At 57.0% G+C, this 18,556-nt stretch overlaps 1 protein-coding gene across 1 annotated transcript in view; it reads right to left on the reverse strand.

Moving 5' to 3' along the window:
• Positions 1-18,556, reverse strand: part of LOC101957788 (LIM homeobox transcription factor 1-alpha) — a 47,125-nt gene that overhangs the window by 24,608 nt on the left and 3,961 nt on the right. Inside the window, exon 2 of the mRNA XM_078023141.1 lies at positions 13,869-14,101. Within this exon, the coding sequence (XP_077879267.1) occupies positions 13,869-14,101 (233 nt within the window). The remainder of the gene's footprint in view (positions 1-13,868; positions 14,102-18,556) is intronic.

An 18,556-nucleotide genomic window follows, 5' to 3' on the forward strand; every position in this document is an offset into this window, starting at 1 on the left:
TGTCTCACGCACCCCAAAGCATCCCCACGGGGGTTCTCTCAGCTCACTGATCCTGGGTGGACATAGGGGAGCAGGGCTGTGAGGCCATCCTCCAAGGCCCAGGGAGTGGGTTGGCAGGGAGACAGCCCTGGGTGGGGTGCAGAGGGACCCAGATGGGGTGTGGAGAGGCCACTTGTCCCCAGGCCTGGCCTTCCCACTGGGAGCTCCTGCACCTGGTTCAACCAGCTGGGGTTCATCAAGGAGGGACCGGTTTCCCACTCTGCTTCAGCCTGGGGGAGCATCAGACAATGCCCGTGCCTGGTTCCACCAGCCTCTCATGGGAAGCCAGGTCTCAGTGGCTGTCCCTAGAGAAGGCGCACAGCCCCCTGGAGCCGCGAGACACTGCAGAGGGAGTGGCGCAGGGGACGCTCCTGCTTGCTCTGAGGGAGGCTGCTGGCCTCACTGAGGTCTGCCTCCACGCGGCACACACCTCTGCAAAGGCTAGGGGCTCCAGGTTGTAGGCCAGATTTAAGAACCAAGGCCCCAACTGCACAGATCCAGAGACAGTCTCAGGAAAGGACCAGAATCAATGTCACATCCTCTTTCCACGCTCCACTCTGCAGAGACTGCATCTGGTGTCCTTTGTCCCTCCTTCAAAAGCCCAAAATCCCTCTGGTCACACCCCAGCTGTTAGATTAGGTAATGCCAGCTGTGGCTCTGTGTCATAGTCACGCATCCTGACATGTGAGAAGGGCACTTTGGTGAGTCGGAGGGTGGCCGCTTCTTGGGTCCCTGGCCCTCCTTTGCCTGTGCATGAGGAGATGCTGAAGGCGCCAATTGAGTCCCTAATGCTCAGGTTTAAGGAGGCGCTCCCTTTCGTGAGCACTGCTTAGAGTCAGGCACCACCACAAACACCTGTGTGCTGGGTCCACCCACCTCACCCACCGAGAGGGGAGGGGGCATCGAATGCCCAGGTCACCAGCCCCCCGTGGGAGAAGAGGAAGAGGAAACTGAGCCATTAACTGCTCATGTCCTCACCAATTTCTCTCCTCTCTCAATCATTTAAACATGGACACACCAAACAGTTGCCAATTTATCCACAGACAATTACTTCTTATTTTCTGATTGCATCAAGTGTGTAGAGGTCTGTATGGACCATAGAAAAAGTATCTTTTGTTGATTTTATCTTCCCTGGGTGGCCAAGGATCTGGTCACAGAGGAGAGACACAGAGTGTTGACTGAATGAACAACACTAGTTGTGACAGTAATCAGGAGGGGTGTGTGGAAACTGTGTGTGTGTGAGAACACGTTTGTGTGTATGTGTGTGCATACACGTGTGCACCATTTACACTACATTCAGAGGCCAGAGGGACTTCAGAAACTGTTGTGTGCAAACCTTAGCTGGTGCTTAAATCCCCTCCCCTCCATCCACTCTCCATGTGCTTGAGATAGAGCAAAAACTAGCCAGAGCCCCGGGTTGGTCAGTCCTGGGTGTACAGGATGGGCGAGGCCCCAGGACGGCAGGGATCACTGTAGGAAACGGGTGCTGTGAATCACTGGGCAGACACTGGGGCTTGCTCAGAACTGCCCAAGATGCCCAGGGTGGGAGCAGGCCCACGGGTCTTTGAAGACAGTGGTCACTAAGAAATGCAGGTGTCCCTGCTCAGGCCTGGGCTACCCTTCTGTGACTGGTGTCTGTGGCCTGGGGGGACTGCTCTGGTTCAGCACCTCTCCAACGTCACGAGGCAACGGGGGCACAGACTTGTGGCCCAGAGTGCCCAATGTGGTCGGCCCAGCATGAGAGTGAGAACTCGATTTCCCACTCGCTCCCAGGAGATGCTGGATGCTGGCCTTCTGGCCCCAGGAGAGACACTGAGGACACTGCTGTGCTGAGATTTGTTGATGAAGTGCGTGTGTGTGTGTGTGTGTGTGTGTGTGTGTGTGTGTGAGCCACGCAGACCCAGTCAGCTGCAGCGGTGGAGACACTACTACAGAATTACCTGGTTTCAAACCCTTGGCTCTGCTGTGATTGCGGAGTCCATGTCTGACCTCTCCCTAGAGCCCCGGGTCCATGTGCTCAGCCGCCCAGAGGATGTCCGATACACCTCGTTCACAAAACCAGACCTGTCCACCTGCCTCTCTGAATTCATTACCTAGGTCCTTGTTCTTTCCTGAACTTGCTGTCTCTTCTCAGGACATCGATGTTCATATATTTAGAAATCCCACACCATCCTCAAGGTCAACCTCTCTTCCTAGATTTTAATTCTGGAATTTAAGCTCCTGGTGGGAGGTGCCTGGCCTGTGCCGTTCATGACTATACGCCCACCACTCGGAATGATGCTGGCACTTAGTGGGGAGCCATCAAGTGTTGAGAGCACCAGCAAGTGACGATTTCCCTGAAACCTCTAGCGTGTGCTTTGGCCCAAACCTTTGTCTGTCACTGGAACGCTGCAGTGGTCTCCTGATCCTCTCCCCATCTGCAATGTCACCCAACTCCAATCCACCCGCCCGCCTTCTCTTTCCAAAGATCAGACTGGTAGCTTTGCAACCCTGTTCATAAACTTCTGATGGTGATTCTCAACCCAGAATGTATTCACGTAAGATCCAGAAAAGCCCTTCCCACTCACACGAGGCCCTCAGTCCCTCCGGGCCTCCAGTCTAGGCCTTCCAGCTCAGGACAGGCTGAGCTACCCCCTTCTTCCCCCCAACACGCCTGCCTTTCACCACCAGCAAGCACCCTCCAGTGTCAAGCCCCCGTCACCACGTCACATCCACTGGAACACATTCTCCACACAGTCCCTAACACATACCCCAAGGACAAGCACCGCTCCCCCGCAAGACTGCACTCACGACGTGGCTCTGACAATCGTGCATGTTTGATTGTAATTATTTTCTTACAGGAGTTCCCCATTCACTGGGGAACCTGGTGTCTGGGACACAGAGTTGGCTTTCTTGGCTCCGGTGGTAGCTAGTGTCTGACCCAGCCAGTGCTGGGCAGAGAGATGGGCCCTCGAAATGTTTGCTGAACTGGCCTCAGTTTAATTTAGTGAGCATCAATCAGAGAGTGAGGAATAAACAAACAGCCTCATTCTCTGAAGTCCTCACCTCCAAGGCCAAACTCAAAACTAAAGTAATTACTTGGGTAGATAATTCACGAAAGGAGGAGAAGCATTTGCATTTGAATGAGCTGGTGAGGATTTTCTGCTTATTGATGTTTCTGGAATTTTGCAGATAATGGCTTCAATTCTTTGATTCTTTCATGGTATAGAGAGTAGGCCAGAAAGTTAATCTATCCACCCCTCTCCCATCTGAAACCAGGCAACTTTCAACCAGTTCTGCTGAACAGAAAACATCAATAGAAACCAAGTTTTCAGAGTGTCATGATACAGAGGCTGAAGGGCCCATGATGCTCAGATTCCGTGCTCTCAAGAGCTCCTGAAATCAGGAGGCCTGTTGCTCTCCAGTATTTAAATAACTCACATCTGGCCTCCATTTATTCATGCCCTTAGATTCTCAAGATTGGGGCACCAAGAAGGGGGAGGGGCCACCATGCAGAAAATGGTATTTGCATACAGCCTGCAGGGGACCTGGGGCTGAGGCCCACCAGGACCAGCTCAGGAGGCTGTGTGCCTCTCTCTGAGTGAGTCTCTCCGTGGGAGGCCTGAGCCAGGGAGGAGACCTCCAGCTTCGAAACTGGACAACTGACTTTTACTGCACAAGCACACCCGGGACGACATGCCCCCCACGGACACACACCACGTGGACACAGGGGAACACGCACACACAGATCCCCAGCACCTGCCTCGCCCAGCGGATTTGCGGGCGCTGCTTTAATTAACTCCATGCAGCCCGACGCAGCGGCCTAATCCCGCGCTGACGTCACCTGGGAACGCAGAGGGGACCGCGACGACCCCGCCGCGACCCGGCCGCGCCTCCGCCTGCGCGGGCTGCGCTCGGCGGGAATTAGGGAAAGAGAAATGTTAGTACACTTTTAATTGGAAACCGAGCTCTTCTTTCAGCGCGCTGTTTACTCAGGAGCGGGCACTGCAGCTCAGGGAGGCTCTAATTGAAGTGACGGCTTTGGAGATTACGGGGAACATATGGCCCTACCGCCGGGCCCTTTATCTGCATTTTCTCATAAAACTGCCGTCCGTGTGTGTCTGCGCGGGCCCCTCGCTCCCGAGGCCTTTGAAGAGGAGCGGGATGCGCCGGCGGCGGGCAGCCAAGTCTCTGCGCCCTGCGCACCTGAGCGCCCAGCACCTGCGCACCAGCGCACGGACCCTGCCTGCGCGCCCGAAGGCTGTGCCTACCAGAAAGCAAGCAGGCGCGGGGGAAATTCCAGCCGCTAGGAGTCCGTGGCAGGAGGGGTTGCCAAGGTAACGGAGGTCCTGCTGGCCCTCGCCTGGACGGAAGCCTCTCCAAGGCCAGGCAGGCGCACAAGGCAAGTGGGCACACAGGTGTCCTGGGCAGAATGACCTTCCTTTCTCAAACAATCAACATCTAGCCATACACCCTTGCAAGTTCCACCGTCAATGGCCACCCTATGAGTCCCCCACAGCTGGCATGTTCTTACTCTATCTGCTCACAGCAGACAAAATACAGGACACACAGTTAAATCTGAATTTTTGACCATCAACAATATTTATGTTGCAGTGAGTATACTTATTGGAAAACATCATTCATTGCTTATCCAACATTCAAGTTATCTGCTCATCCTGGGTTTTCCTTGCCACTCTCACAACTCCAGCTACTCTGGCCCACTCTAAGGAAGCCCTGCCCCCTCTAACTCCAGACTCACTCTGCCTCAGCACCAAAGCTCTGCAAGGAGGAGCCACCGAAAACAGCACCCACATCCATGTCCCTGAGCTGCAGTGCCTCTGGCAGTGGTTCTCAGCCTTGGCTGCACCTGAGGCTCACATAGGGAGCTCTACAGAACCCCGAATCCCAGGCTGCATCCTAGTTACATTACTAATGTCCATTTTCAGGAATCCAATGTATTTTTAAATATGTAAGAGCAAGTCTTATAGGGAACAGCTTAAAGGGTAGCCCACAATCTTTTGCCTGCCTGTTTATTTGGTTATTGGTGGTCTCTACTAGAATACTACACTTTTAGGAACAGAGCTATCTCACTCCAGCATCTACAACAGAACTTTACACAGTCTGTGCTCAGAAACAGTTGCTTACTCATTGAGCCCTGTGTATGCAAGTGTTCAGCAAATTCCAGCACGGAACAGGTGCAGAGCTGCCTCCGCCAATGTTTTCCTACCCCCACTGATCCTCATAAGGAATGCTACTTGGACTCTGTACCTCGAACACCATCAGGGTCCATGGCTTCTACCTGTCTTGTGTACACATGCACACAGGACTCCCATCCCAGGTCTGATCAGCAAAGAACCCCAGAGAGCACACTGCTGCTTTCTGTGTGTAAAGTGGACTCGGAGCACTAAGATCCCAAGTGGTGTTAGCTACCCTGACATCCGTGTCCACTTAAATCACCAAATGCCACAGTACTCGGAGGAAGCCGTAACCTGTCTTGCCACCAATTCCTAGTAAACTGGGCTTTGGGGTTTTCTGTGGTCACAGACACCAGGCCCGGGGGAATATTAGAGGTGATTCTTCTATTTGCTCAGTGAACTGTCTAAAGTATCTCGAGATCCATCTTGAAATCTGCTGGTTGGAAATCTAGATGTGGGTGGGCTTGGCTCGAATGTCAGGGCAAGAAGACCAATATCTTCCCTACAGGTCACCCCGGCTCTCATGCATGAGAGCGAGAGGTGAGTCCCTGGCCACTTGCAAAGTTGGGTAAGGAGAGTTCTAAGTCGTGAGCTGCAGTCCTAATGCTCGCCAGGCACACGCAGAGTCCTGCCAGCATGCCCACAGAGGACCCAACACAAAGGTGGCACACAGTGCGTTCTTCTTGCCTGTCACTTGTCATGACGCCACTTGCGTCCCTGTCTCCTGAGAGGAAGTCTATGGCAGAGGCGGACCTTGGGGACAGCATGTAGATTTTTATACATACCAACTCGCTCCACCTCAGACCTTTGTTCATTTGATTAATGAGGCTGCGGTTTGCACAGCTGATACCACTCATCTGAAAAAAAAGGTCACTTGGTTTTTCCTGCTACCATCAAATAAGCCACAGGAGCAGAACCAGAAGTTGGCTGAACTGGAAAAACAGGACAAGACGCCCACAGTGGTCCCTGATGTGTGCTTTAAAGGGCTGGCCCATCTCACACCACGTGGCACTGGGCTACTCCCAAGCCTCCACCACCCACGGGAGGTGCCTAAGGAGCACAGTGCTGGTGGTGAACTTGAAGGAGGAGGCCAGCGGGGTGGAGCAGGGCGCACATTGTGACTGACCAGAGGGGCTGGAACCTGGTTCAGATCACCTCCTTCTTCAGCTGGGGTCTCTCAGGTAAGTAGTCCTACTGCCACAGCCAGCCAGGGAGAGCTGTGGGTGCGAGGTGAGCACAGCTGTGAGGTCCCCTGCCACACCCAGAGCCCCCCTGTTGGCTGGGCACCTCAGTGCAGGCTTGATGGTTAGCTCTGGAGCTGGGCGGCCTGGGTGGAAGGCTGGCTCTGACTTCTTCCTCATCTGTAGAACAGGAATGATCACAACCCTGCTTCCTCATCCCGACGTGAATGCTGAGTGAGTTCACTCGTGGAAAGTGCCTAGGGTGAGGCTCTGTGCAGAGAAAGCGCTCCAGGGAGTGCACGTCATCACAGTCGGCCTCAGTGTGCAGCCTTCACAGCCCTGAGCTGCCCACCTGGCCAGCTTGCTCTGGTGGAGTGAGTGCAGGAGGAACGAGAGCTCATGGACAGCACACGATGACATTAACGTGCCACCAAGCAAATGCTCTTAAACTATGGTCTCTATCTCTCATTTTAATCAGAACTGTTAAGTGCAAATGCACTTCCAAAATTAAGTTACAGTCAATGAGAAAGAGGTAATTTATTGTCTAAACCTGTAGACTGCCTGTCACTTTTTAAGCTCCAAAGATAACTACCCAGCTCACAGGCACCACCTTCTGCCTCAGTATCATGTATCCTGCCTGGGTAATTGGTAGAATTAAGTTCTTACTCTGGCTTATCCCTGACTCGGGTATCCTGTGTCTTTAACTCTCCATCTATTTTATGAAGACAAAACAAATACCCTAGAAGACAAAGGCTTGGTACAGAGGAGTGCTGAGCCTCGGACGAAGGGCAACGAATGATCCTGGTGTCAATTTTAGGGCTGTGACACTAACAAGAGACAAAACTATTGATTCTGCAAAGAACCAGAAAGGGTCAGCAACGTCACTGCCCTGCCTGCTCTCCAGAGGTGCCATGTTAATACGTCAGAAGGTGTCCAGAACGCCTTCCTGCTGGCCCAGTGTGCGCGTGTGCTCGACGTCTGGATAATAAAACAGCACTGCATAGACACCGCAGCTACCACGCACTTACTGTGCGCACAGCATGCTACCGAATCCTCAGGGCCACAGATGGCATCCTCATCTCATTCTTCACCCTCACCCAGGATAGCAGACTAAAAACACCTGTGGTCCTGAAGTTTCAGGGGTTTTACCAGCTCCAAACCTGGGGGTCGAAGTCCGTGACTGCTGTCTGAAGCAGTATCTTAAACTTACTCCTCCATCCTCGGGAGCTTATGAAATTAACACATTGACCAGGTGAGAATTAAACATGAATCATGGCAGATGTGGGAGTGTGGGGCAAGCAGTTAGTCAGAAAGTGCCGGAGCTTATTTCATAGACACAGACGAAAGCGTCGCCAGGTCCTGGTGATGTGCCTGTGCTGAGCGGCAGTTGGCATTTTCTGAGGAGTGCTGCTGGAGTCTTCAGAACGGGCTGCTTTACAAGGAAATATGACTTCCCACTTTCTTCATCAACACTCTCTTCATCAGAGTCTTCTCACCTTCATTAGCTTCCCAGGGAAGAACGGCAAGGCGGATCCCTGTGGGCAGAGCTGCCTGCTGTTCTCCTGGTGTCAGGGGCTGGGCTGCTCAGGATTCACTACCTGCCTTACGTTTGCTACAACTGAGAGACAGCATTTAGCACAGAGCCCGACACAGCCTGGCTGACTGTAAGAAATCCGTGCTGAACTGAGGGCTGGTACAGCACTGCCTGGAAGGACAGATGGAGGCGTGTAGGACTGCAGGGGGCAGACCTCTCAGAACAGACGGACTCTGGCCGAGCTGTGCCTTCGCTCACAGGAAACTGTCAGGTTTGTCCTTGCTGGACTCAAAGACCCATGCTGCAGGAGATGAGTCTCATCCACTCCAAAAGGGATCCTCAGAGACACTGGACACAGCCAATCAGACCAGGGGCAAGACAGGTCCACCCTAGGACAGGGTCTGTGCCGTGAAGTTTTGTTCAGAAATCAGACAGCACCTGGGCACTCAGAGGCACTCAAATCATGACCACAGTGACTCTGTTTCCTAGTCTATCCAAGAACCATAGTTAAGCTTGGTAGATCCTTCCCATTCTTGCCTGGAATCCTAAGTAAGTGCCAGAGATGACTTCAAGACGACTCCTCCTGGCTTTCTGCACTGATTGTCCCAGATGCCACACGAGCGAGAATGTTCAAAGCTGGAGCTCAACATCTGAGATGCAGAGCCCCAGGCTGTGAACCCCCATCCCCTGTTCATGCACCCTGCTACCTTCTTCTGCGGGCACAACCCTGAGAGGCCTCGGGTCAGCCACCTAGGGGCTCTGAGACAGAAGAGCACGGAGAGGAGAGGTGTGTGTGAAACGATGGGTCTTTGAGCCTCGAGCCACCCAGAGGTGCAGGAGGCCCTGCAGCAGAAAAGGACAACGGAAACTGTCCCTCGCTGGCGCCAGCCAAGCTCTGGTTGGCACGGCCTCTTGTCCTTCACACAGCCACCCACACAGGAGGTATTTCCAGCCTCTTCCCTCCAATGAGAGGCAGAGTGCGGGAGAGGGGATGCGGCTTGCCTGGGGCTGTGTGGCTTGTGGGGGGGGGCGAGACTCGCCTTCAGACCTGTCGTCTCCACGTCCCAAGACCCCGGCACGGCAGTGCAGAGAAGGAGACCTCCCCCTCCTCCGGCTTCTCACCTCGTGTCGTGCAACCCATGACCAAGAGCTGACAAGGTGAGTCCCAGGAGCCGTCAGGCATTCCCAGGGCTCGTGAGGTACCCACTGCCTCTCAAGCCAAGTTACTGGAAAACAAGAGGAGCCTCAACCCAGACGGAAAGAACTGCTCCTGTAGGGAACAGAGGAACCCAAGCTCCGGGGCAGGGGAGGAAACCACGCCGCAGGCCAGTGCTGTTGAGTACGGCTGAGAAGAGGAGAAACAGGCAGTCGAGCAGCAAGGAGACGCGGGGCCTTCAGGAGCAGCAGACCCTGTGCCCAGGGAAACCCCAACGTGTATGAGCAGTCTCCTTTTGGCTCTAATAAGAGCAAGGTCTCAAAGCCAAAGCTGGCAAGGACTTTAAAAGGTCACACAAACAGGACACAGTTCCTTGGTCCACACAAGACACACACACTGTGCAGTACCCGCTGCACACCAGCCCCATGCTGAGGCCAGAGGGCCACACCCCACATCTGCGGCACCAGCCACTGCAGCGTGAGCCCTCACACCCACTGGCACTGGGAAGACCCTCCATAGAAGCCCGGGCGCTGGGAAGAGCCCACATGCCAAAGAGCAAGTCTCAGGAACACCCTAAAAGTCATGAAGACATTCAGCAAGGGAGATTTCCAAGCAGGCAAACCCACACAACATGCTGACCCACCAGGGGCCCCAAGGTGAGAAGTGCAAAACGGGGTAAGAGGAGAAAGCCCAGCTGTGATGGGAGAGGACAGGGAGTTCTGAGGAGTGGTTCCCAGAGTACAAAAGGAACTCAAAAGTCACCTAAAACCAAACCCAATGGGGTACGTCTCCCGGGCAGGATGAAGACACTCGTGGAAAAGCTCACAAAGTTGAATAGTGCTATTGCTGTCCTCCTCCTCCTCCTCCTCCTCATCATCATCCTCTGGCTGTGTGCTGGAGAATGAGTGAGTGCGGGAGGGACCCCACACATCAGGATCCGAGTGTATGCAGACTGGAGAAGGAGGCTCAGGAAAAGCACTTTGGTTTGTCCCTGTGTTTGGACCCCATGAATGAAATTCCCACACAGAGGCCAGAGGAGCCCCTGGTGTAGTGTGGGCTGGATCACCTCCCAGGCACCCACCAGCCCACCACAAGAGCCTGGGGTTCTCCCTGGTCCACACTGCCCAGGGAGCCAAAGAAAACTGTCCACTGCTGGCCACTAATTCCATCTGTCTGCTTGGGCAGCTGCTCCCAGGCCACTGGCAAAGCAGGACAGGACAGGAGGGTCCAGGCCTCGTCAGACAAGTACACCCAGCACCTAGAACCTCCCGCACAGAGCCCCGTATGGCTGTGAAACCAGGAACCCTGGACGGAGGCTGCCCAGGCACCGCTGATACAGTCCTCCAGCAATGTCCATTGAAGCGCAGGACCAGCAAATGCACTCCCCACACCGCAGGCCAGCCTGCACCCTGTGACACGCTCTGCGACCACCATCGGCCACTTCACCCTCAGCCCTGCCTGCAGCCTCGGCTGTGGCTCCTGGGTCTCCATTGGCCTTGCTTTTACGAAGCTAATTAGACGGCGTTTGCTAGTTAGTTGTCATTAACAAGCCAATCTCTCTCTACAGGACTCTCAGGTGATCGGAGCCCTCCTAAATGCACCATTTAAATCCAGCCCAAATGTTCTGAATGTGCTCTGACCAAGGCACAGCAAGCCAGCAAACCGATTACATGTCAGGGACGCCAGAATTCTATTAGGGACTGTATGTCTCTTTGGGATCCTACAGACTCTGCTATCGACTACAGCCCCCAGGGAATTCCATTAGAACAGTCCCTGTTTAGACAATTACGTGAATTTAGGGACCTGTCAATGAGATGCCACCTTGCCAACCTGCCCTGCTCTGTTAGCTCGTCAGAGTCCTTCTGAACGTTGGGTGTGCCACGCAGCACTCCCTGCCAGGACTGTGTCACCCGCACATGGGATAAGCCTGCCTCCTGTGTCCTTGATGCTTCACTCAGCAAACGCTGATGGTACTGCTCCCTGAAGCACCCAGGACAGAACCTGGGGGCGCTGCATTGTCCTGGACAAATCCTCAAACTGTTGGCTTTCTGTTCGGCCCTCATAGGAGGCAGGTGTCTTAAAGGTGTGATTCACCTCCTCAGGTATTTATGGATTGCTTGAGCTTCTCCCGACACCACGCCAGCTCTGTAAGGGAACAAGGAGCCACCGGATTGCTCTCTCGCGGTCATGGCCGAGGCGATCTTTGGCATGCAAGGCACTGGCAATGCAAGCCAAGTGGCGTTTATATAATTGACAAAATTCTGGTTGAGACGCTGATGTCACCTCTCCAAAGCTGCACCAACAGTCCAAGATTTTAGTGCTGAAAAGGACAACAGGCTCTGCCAGAGCCACCTCCCTCCCACCCGCAGAGCTGGTGCCCGCCCGAGGCAGTGTGTCTCTTGAGCAACTGGCTCCTGGCACCTGTTCAGCCAAAAGAGACTCCCAGGTTCCCCGTGTGAGGTCAGAACTGCCTCCTGGTGCCCGTCCATCTGTAGTGCGAGGTCCTGAAGGTTTTGTTCAGTGACTGAATGAAAGAATTCTAATGTTCCCCAAAGTGAGGAAGCACCGTGGGGGCTCTGACCACTGAAGCTGACACCTGTGCCCCATTTGGTCTTTCCTTTCTGCCTCAGCCCCTGCGGTTTCTTCATCGGGAAAGTGAGACCTCCGCACCTGGCCCACTCTCGTCCTCAGGCCAGGGTTCCACACATGCATACAGCAAGCACTCGAGCTGTGTCTCCTGGGCCAGCGTGTGAATGTGGCAGGCTCCCAGGGACAGAGTGGGATGAACACACAGCTTCCAACGTGGCCAGGAAAGGGCCGTGCAGCTCCCCGGCTGCGGACGTCATAATTCTACCCACATTTCTGGGCCGCTCTGCCTCTGCCCTGCTGGAGGCACCACGGTGCAGCGCCCCCTGTGAGGTCAGCTAAACCCGCCAACCTTGAGAATGCGGCCCACTGAACAGCCAGCTGCCATGCCCCACAGCCCTAGGTCTGAGGATGGCCTGGCCCAGGGCTTATGTCCCTAGAAGGAGGACTGTGGCCCTCTGGTGTGCACGTCCCCCTTAGGTCACACTGGCCTCTGACCACCATGGCCCCAAAGCCTTTGGGAATCTGAAGATTTCGCATCACCCTGGGGAGAAGGCCTCAGTGGGTGGGTACAGCAAGACAGTGACAGGGCAGCGGGTGAGCCCACCTGGTCCAAGCAGACCCCATGCAGCTCAGTGTGCAATGGCTCCGTCGCCCCAGGAGACATGTGTCTGGGAGATGTTTCCCTCCAACTGAGACAAACCCGGAACACTTGGGACCATCAAGCCGGCAGGAGCTCTCTGGTTCCAGCAAGTCGGGCTGCAGGTGAGGTGGCCAAGAAGAGCCCACTGGGAGGCAAAGCAAGCCCACAGCAGCTTCTGGGAGCAACGCCCACCCCCTCCAGCCGGTGCCCGACACTGGAAAACGCCAGGCTTTGCCCACACAGCCTCCCTCACTCCTCGACAGAAAGCCTGCTGTTGGAGGGCAGGGGGTCACCACCATGTCACCACCCTGGAGTGGCACTGAGAGTTCAGGAAGCTTCCCAAGGTCAGATGGAAGTGCCCGCTGGGGTGCCCGCTGGCCAGTGTTTGGCTCTCAACCCCAGCACCACGCTGAGGCTGCTCAGGCTTGTTCCTTCTTTAGGAAACAGTGTGTCTAGTGAGGTCCCAGGGTCCGGCCTGGCTGATCCTTGGACCTACAGTGGCAAGTCAGGCCCAGGAGGACCCTTGTGAGGCTTGGCTCCAGCAGGAGTGACGAGCGGACAACACGACGACAGTGCCTGGCCCACATGGTGGCCGCTCGCCCGCTGGGCGCGGAGGCTGTCCTGGAGGCGGGCTCTGGAGGAAGACCAGAGAGGACCCTGAAGATCTGGTGGGAGTGGGGCATGACGCAGCAGGCTGGGGTCGGGACTGGCCTAGGGTGGCACAGCAAGACCTGGCGAGGTCCCACGAATATCACCTCGCAGGATCTCGAGGGAGCCACTGTCCCGAGGGGCGGCACCCTGAGCACATGCCGTGCCCGGCCAGTCTCCACTTGAGGTCCATCTCTGGCCCCTGCTCTATATTCTGCCCTGCCCACCTCCTCAGCTTCCCTGCCCTGGAGGCACGGGGTGAGGGCAGGGCCGGTTGTGCGGGAGAAACGTACCCTGGCCGCGGTGAGCCTCCAGCCCCCCACCGACAGCTGAGGACACAGGCTCAGAGCAGGCCTGCGACTGTCCCCTTGCACGTCCAGCTCCAGAGCGTCACGTACAGGGACTCTGAAGCCCAGCAGGGGTCCACGCTGTGGAGCACACACCTCTCCTCCTGAACCTCCCCTCCTTCAAGTGCCATCTGTAGTCTGCTTTGGCCACAGGAACTTGGTAGACATGACGGGGGCTGGACACATGGCCCACACTACTGCCACACAGAGCAGGACCTGCACCTGGTCTACACCTGGCACTAAGCTAAGAGCAGCAGACTCTGTCAACGGAAGTTCCTCAGCCCAAAGCAGCTGCTCCAGTTAACCCAGGGACTTGGGAATGCACGGTCCAGGGCGAGGACCACACGCCCTGGGATCTGGGAGTTACTTGTTACACAGCATGTTCCAGGCATTAGCTGCCTGGTAAGAGATGACTCCAAGCTTACCAGGAAAGTTCCTGGGCCACACAGAAGTGTGGCCAGGAGCAGGGCTGTCCGGGGGCCTCCGGGAGGAAGCACGGAGCTCGCCCTGCTGCCCCACTCCACCCCCCACTGCAGCCCCTGCCCAAGCTCGGCACTCACCTGAGTCTGAGGCTGCGGGGCTCACCAGGCTGAGCAGCTCCCGCTCCTTCTCATAGTCCCCTTTGCAGAGCAGCTGCCCCTCCTTCAGGACAAACTCATCGCCCTTCTGAAGCTGCCGCTCGCAGACACAGCAGCAGAAGCAGCTCAGGTGGTATACGCTCTTCTGGGCCCGCATAACAAACTCGTTGGGGGCGATGGCCTCAAAGCAGCCCCCGCATTTGACAGCAAACAGCCTGGCAGCAGGGAGAGAGAGGGGGGACAGCGCTGTGAGTGGGGTCTGGGGTGGTCAGCAGTGCAAGGGCCTTCCAGACCTGGGTAGGGATGCCTGCCCTGCAGTGGACTTAAATCCGGGTTACTCAGTCTCTTCCCGGTCACTCTGATCAGCAGCAATCCTGGGTGGCCAAGAAAGACCTAAAAGATCTCTGGGGTTTCGTCTTCAGCTGCCTCCCACAGGACAGTGCCTTTGTCACGGCTCTGGGACGAGCACTCACGTTCCCGAGAGCCATCTCTGGGGTCCGTCCTTTGCAGCATTTGTTTTACTGTTTCCAAAATAAAGACTTGTTTTCCTTCCTAAAGAGCACAATGGTGGGGGTGGGTTCTCTGAAAAACACTCTCTCTGTCCCCATACGCAAGCGGAGTGGGTGGACGTGGAAAGGTCAGGTGGTGTGAGGACAAAATGGCCACTGTGAGTGCGAGAGACTGCATGCCACTCTGCGTCACCAACACAGAACCAGGTGGCTCCAGGGGCAGCAGCTCGCTCCAACAGCAAGCCCTCGGCAGGGGCTTAGCACGTGTCTCCCTGCCGCCAGGCCAACTCCACAGTGGCCTGAGCGTGGCCAGGGCCCTCCAGGTGCCCCCATGTTCACTCAGCCGCGGCCCTTCCCAGCCGCCCCTTCATTCACTCAGAGGCCTCCGCTGTGTACCCTGCGCAGGCCACACACTCTGCCCCACAGGAGGGGAGGGAAAGAGCCAGCACCGGCGGCAGGCACGCAGAGGCCAGTAAGTGTCCAGTGTCTGCGACACGCCGGGCACAGGCAGGCACAGACGAGGCCCGTGCAGCACCATGGCCTGCCTGAGGAGAACCAGTGAACCCAGTGTAAGTGAGCCTCGTCCCTGGGGACGTGTGTCCAGGAAACAGCACGAGAACAGGACAAAGCAAGGCTCCGTGAACACAAAGGAGGCTGACATCCAGCCACTGTAGGTTGACACATCAGAACGTGCGGGCCCTTCCCAACCAGGGAACCCCACCAGCTGGGGCCCAAGGCCTTGCTGCGCAAGGTCTGTATCCTGGAAGAGCAGAAGGGTCGGCGCCCAGGGAAGAGGACGCGAAGGAAGCAGGTCCAGAGTGGCAGGAGACAGGGACACCACCGGACACTCAGAGTGAAGGAAGCAGGACTTGAGGAAGGGAGCAGAGCCCCCTGCCACAGTCACGCTGGGGCCAGCTCCCAGAATGGGACAGTCTGCCGTCCTACCTCAGACAGGAGCCTGAGCCACCACCCCCGTCTGCCTGCCCTGGCCACAGGGATGCCTCGGGAACACCTGTCCTGATGCGCCTCCCACTGCCTCTCTGCCCTAGAGAGGAGCTGGCGGCCACACGTGGGTGACCACACATCAGGTGCACAATGCCCCAAACCAGAGCTCCAGGCCCCAGCGCCCCCCACCCCCAGCTGCAGAGCTTCCTCTGTGTCTGACCCTCTGGGCCCACCAGTCCTTTCACTCCCACCTCCAGTGCTCGGCCAGGCTACCACTTCATCCCTGGCCCCAAGTCCCCGGTCACCCTGGCTCACCTGAGCCACCTCATCCGTGCTTTTCCAGCAGCTGGTCAAAGCCCCTTTGTCCCAAGCCACACTCCTCCTCGCTCCCCTGGAATGGGCTGCCTGGAGGCCACAGTGCCCAGGGGGCCGCCCACCACGGAGCCCCTGAGCAGGTGGCAGCAGATGGGCTGGCCTTTGCTCCCGGCCAGCTGACCTCCCGCTCTTCCCTTTTCATCTACCCCACTCCACACACGCCCCCAAGTTGAAGGAGCTCAGCAAAGAAAGCCCACCGTGTGGACCCAGGAAGGCCGCAGGCAGGCACAGGGGCTGCCTGCCCGGGTCCTGCTGGGGTCCCCTGGGGATTACGGCCTGAAGGGGCCGGCACTCGGTTCCTGCGTGGCCTCTGCAGGTTCTGCTTCTGAGCCAGGTCAGCCTCCTCACTGCCTGGGCACCCTCACCACCGGGGAGTGCTGGAGGCACACGCAGCCCCCCGCCCATGTGCCAGATGTGTGCACAGCTGTGCCCGTGCCCTGTGGTCCCAGCTGCTGGCTGCACAGCTCCCACACCCTGTTTTCCCTCAGGCTCAGACTAGCCAGGAAAAGGATTTGTTTAAAAGTCCAGGTCATAATTAAAACACAGCCTGTCTCCTCCTGGAAGTGTCCCCATGGTCACCTCCCCTCTGAATGCTAATGAGACCTGGCCATGGGCTCTGAGCCTGGCCGGCGGCTGGCCCAGGGTCCCCAGCCCCTCCAGGCATGCAGGACCATGCCCGCTTCCCCTAAATCTCCTCCCCCTCATCTCACTCCCTCACCTTCATCTTCCCAAGGAAAAATGGCTGTGCCCATTTCAGAGACCCAGCCCTCAGGGCCACCCTTCCTGGACTGGTCATCCGGGTGGGACGGTGCAGGACAGAGGCGGCTGCCCCTGTCGTTGGAGCCCTCAGCTCTGCAGGCAGCAGGCTGGAAGGGAGTGACCTTGGGGGGCGTTTGGGGAGTGAGGGGAGAAGCCGCTGGAAGGAGCCCGGCACCTCCGTCTTCTCCTCTCCCTCCTGTCCTCCCTCGCCCCTGCCCTGGCCCACAGGCTCCTCCAGGTGGAGCCCCCAGCACTCACCCAGTGCCCTGCTCACGCCTCTTCTGGTACAGCCACAGTCCTGGTCACAGGCCCTCCACGGGCTGAGCACCCCACTCCTCCCTGGCTGTGGTGGCGCCCATCCCAGGACCAGGAAGGACAGATGAGGAAGTGGGAGGTGGGCCTGGGCAGGCAGGTGGGCCGCTGACCCCGCCTCTGTCTTTTGACCCCCCGGTTCTCCTTTTTGCTCCTAAGGCAGTTCTCGTGCTTGAGTTGTCCAGGGCCCTCCTGGGAGATGGTTCCTCCTCAGCGGCAGAAGCCCTGGTGTCCAGGACCCTGGCTCTGGCATGACCTCAGGGCACAGCGCCCTGCTCCTTAGACAAGCCAAGGCCTCCGTCCTCGACCACCAGGGGCAAGGTCACCCAGGGAAGCTGCATTTCCTGTAACAGCCCTCTTCCCCTTGCCTACGTAGGAGCTACAGGGAAAGGCAAAGACCAACAGGAAAAGCCACTGACCAGGGAGGGAACAGAGGAGGTGGAGCAGGGTGGGCTCCACGCAGCCTTTCCTGGGCCTCGGGCTTGTTATCTTCTTTTTTTGGTACCAGGGATTGAACTCAGGGGCACTCAACCACTGAGCCACATCCTCACACCAAGTTTATATTTTATTTAAAGACTGGGTCTCACTGAGTTGCTTTCCTGAGGCTGGCTTTGAACTTGTGATCCTCCTGCCCCAGCCTCCCAAGCTGCTGGGGTTACAGGCGTGCTATCATCCATTTTTAATAAGCAGTGCCGCCCAAGGCAGACTGTCCAGGAGTTCAGGGACAAGCAGGAGTGTCCCTGTCCCCAGCCCAGGAGGGACTATCCAGGAGTTCAGGGACAAGCAGGAGTGTCCCTGTCCCCAGCCCTGGGCAGACTGTTCAGGAGTGTAGGGACTCCAGGCCTGACAGGTAAAGGTGACAGCAAGAGCTGCCAGGCCTGAGTTCTGGGCTCAGGGTAGGGTGTGCCTGCGCCCCGTCACCTGGCTAACTGACGGCTGACCCCAGGTGTCGCCTTGACAGCACTCAGGGACACGCGGGAGCTCTGCGGGGAGAAGGCAGCTCGAGGCGAGGACTAAGGAAGGTCGCACCATCGGCCTGGGCTGGGCTCCCCCTCCAGCTCCCCGGGGCTGCGGCCTCAGGCCGAGTGTGCTGCTCTGGCTCAGGATGGCGTATCATGGGAGCCCTGGGACCACGGGAGCCAGGTCCCCTGTGAAGTCCCCTCTCGGTTTCTGGCTCTGCGCTGTTGTTCTGTTTCCCTGCAGCAGCCTGGCTAATGTGCCCAGTGGAGAGTCCTGCAGGTGCCGAATGCCCTCCTGTCTTCGTATCAAGGGGAAACCAAGAGGTAAACTGAGGCCTGACTTGCCCTCCGTGTCAGCACACCTGCCACGTCACTCATGAGTGGCCATGGCTTCCTCCAGTCTCCCTACCCCCTGACCCAACTCCCACCAGCCCCATTCTCTTCCCTGCCCTCCTGGCTGCTGCCCACTCCCCCGTGTAGGAACAGCACAGATGATGCAGCCTCCTGCACCTCAGAGCTGTCCCAGGGCAAGGCTTCAGGCCCCCGAGGGACGACAAGAACAAGAGGGGCGCTCCAGAACTCCTGACCCCAGGCTGTGTCTGGAGAGGCCAAGATGGTCATTCACCTTGACCCAAGTCCTGCAGACTTCAAGGGAGATTCCTGAGGCCTCCACGCCACACCATCAGGTGGAAGGAGCCGTGTACTACGCTGTCGCCCTCCAAATGATAAATCAGAGCCATCTTTGCCCTGGGCAGTAGCTATTGCAGGCCCCATGTCCACCCTGAAACTCATCCATCAGGTGTGAGGAGCC

This window comes from Ictidomys tridecemlineatus, chromosome 10 (genome assembly GCF_052094955.1).
Source record: "Ictidomys tridecemlineatus isolate mIctTri1 chromosome 10, mIctTri1.hap1, whole genome shotgun sequence".
NCBI lineage: Eukaryota > Metazoa > Chordata > Mammalia > Rodentia > Sciuridae > Ictidomys > Ictidomys tridecemlineatus.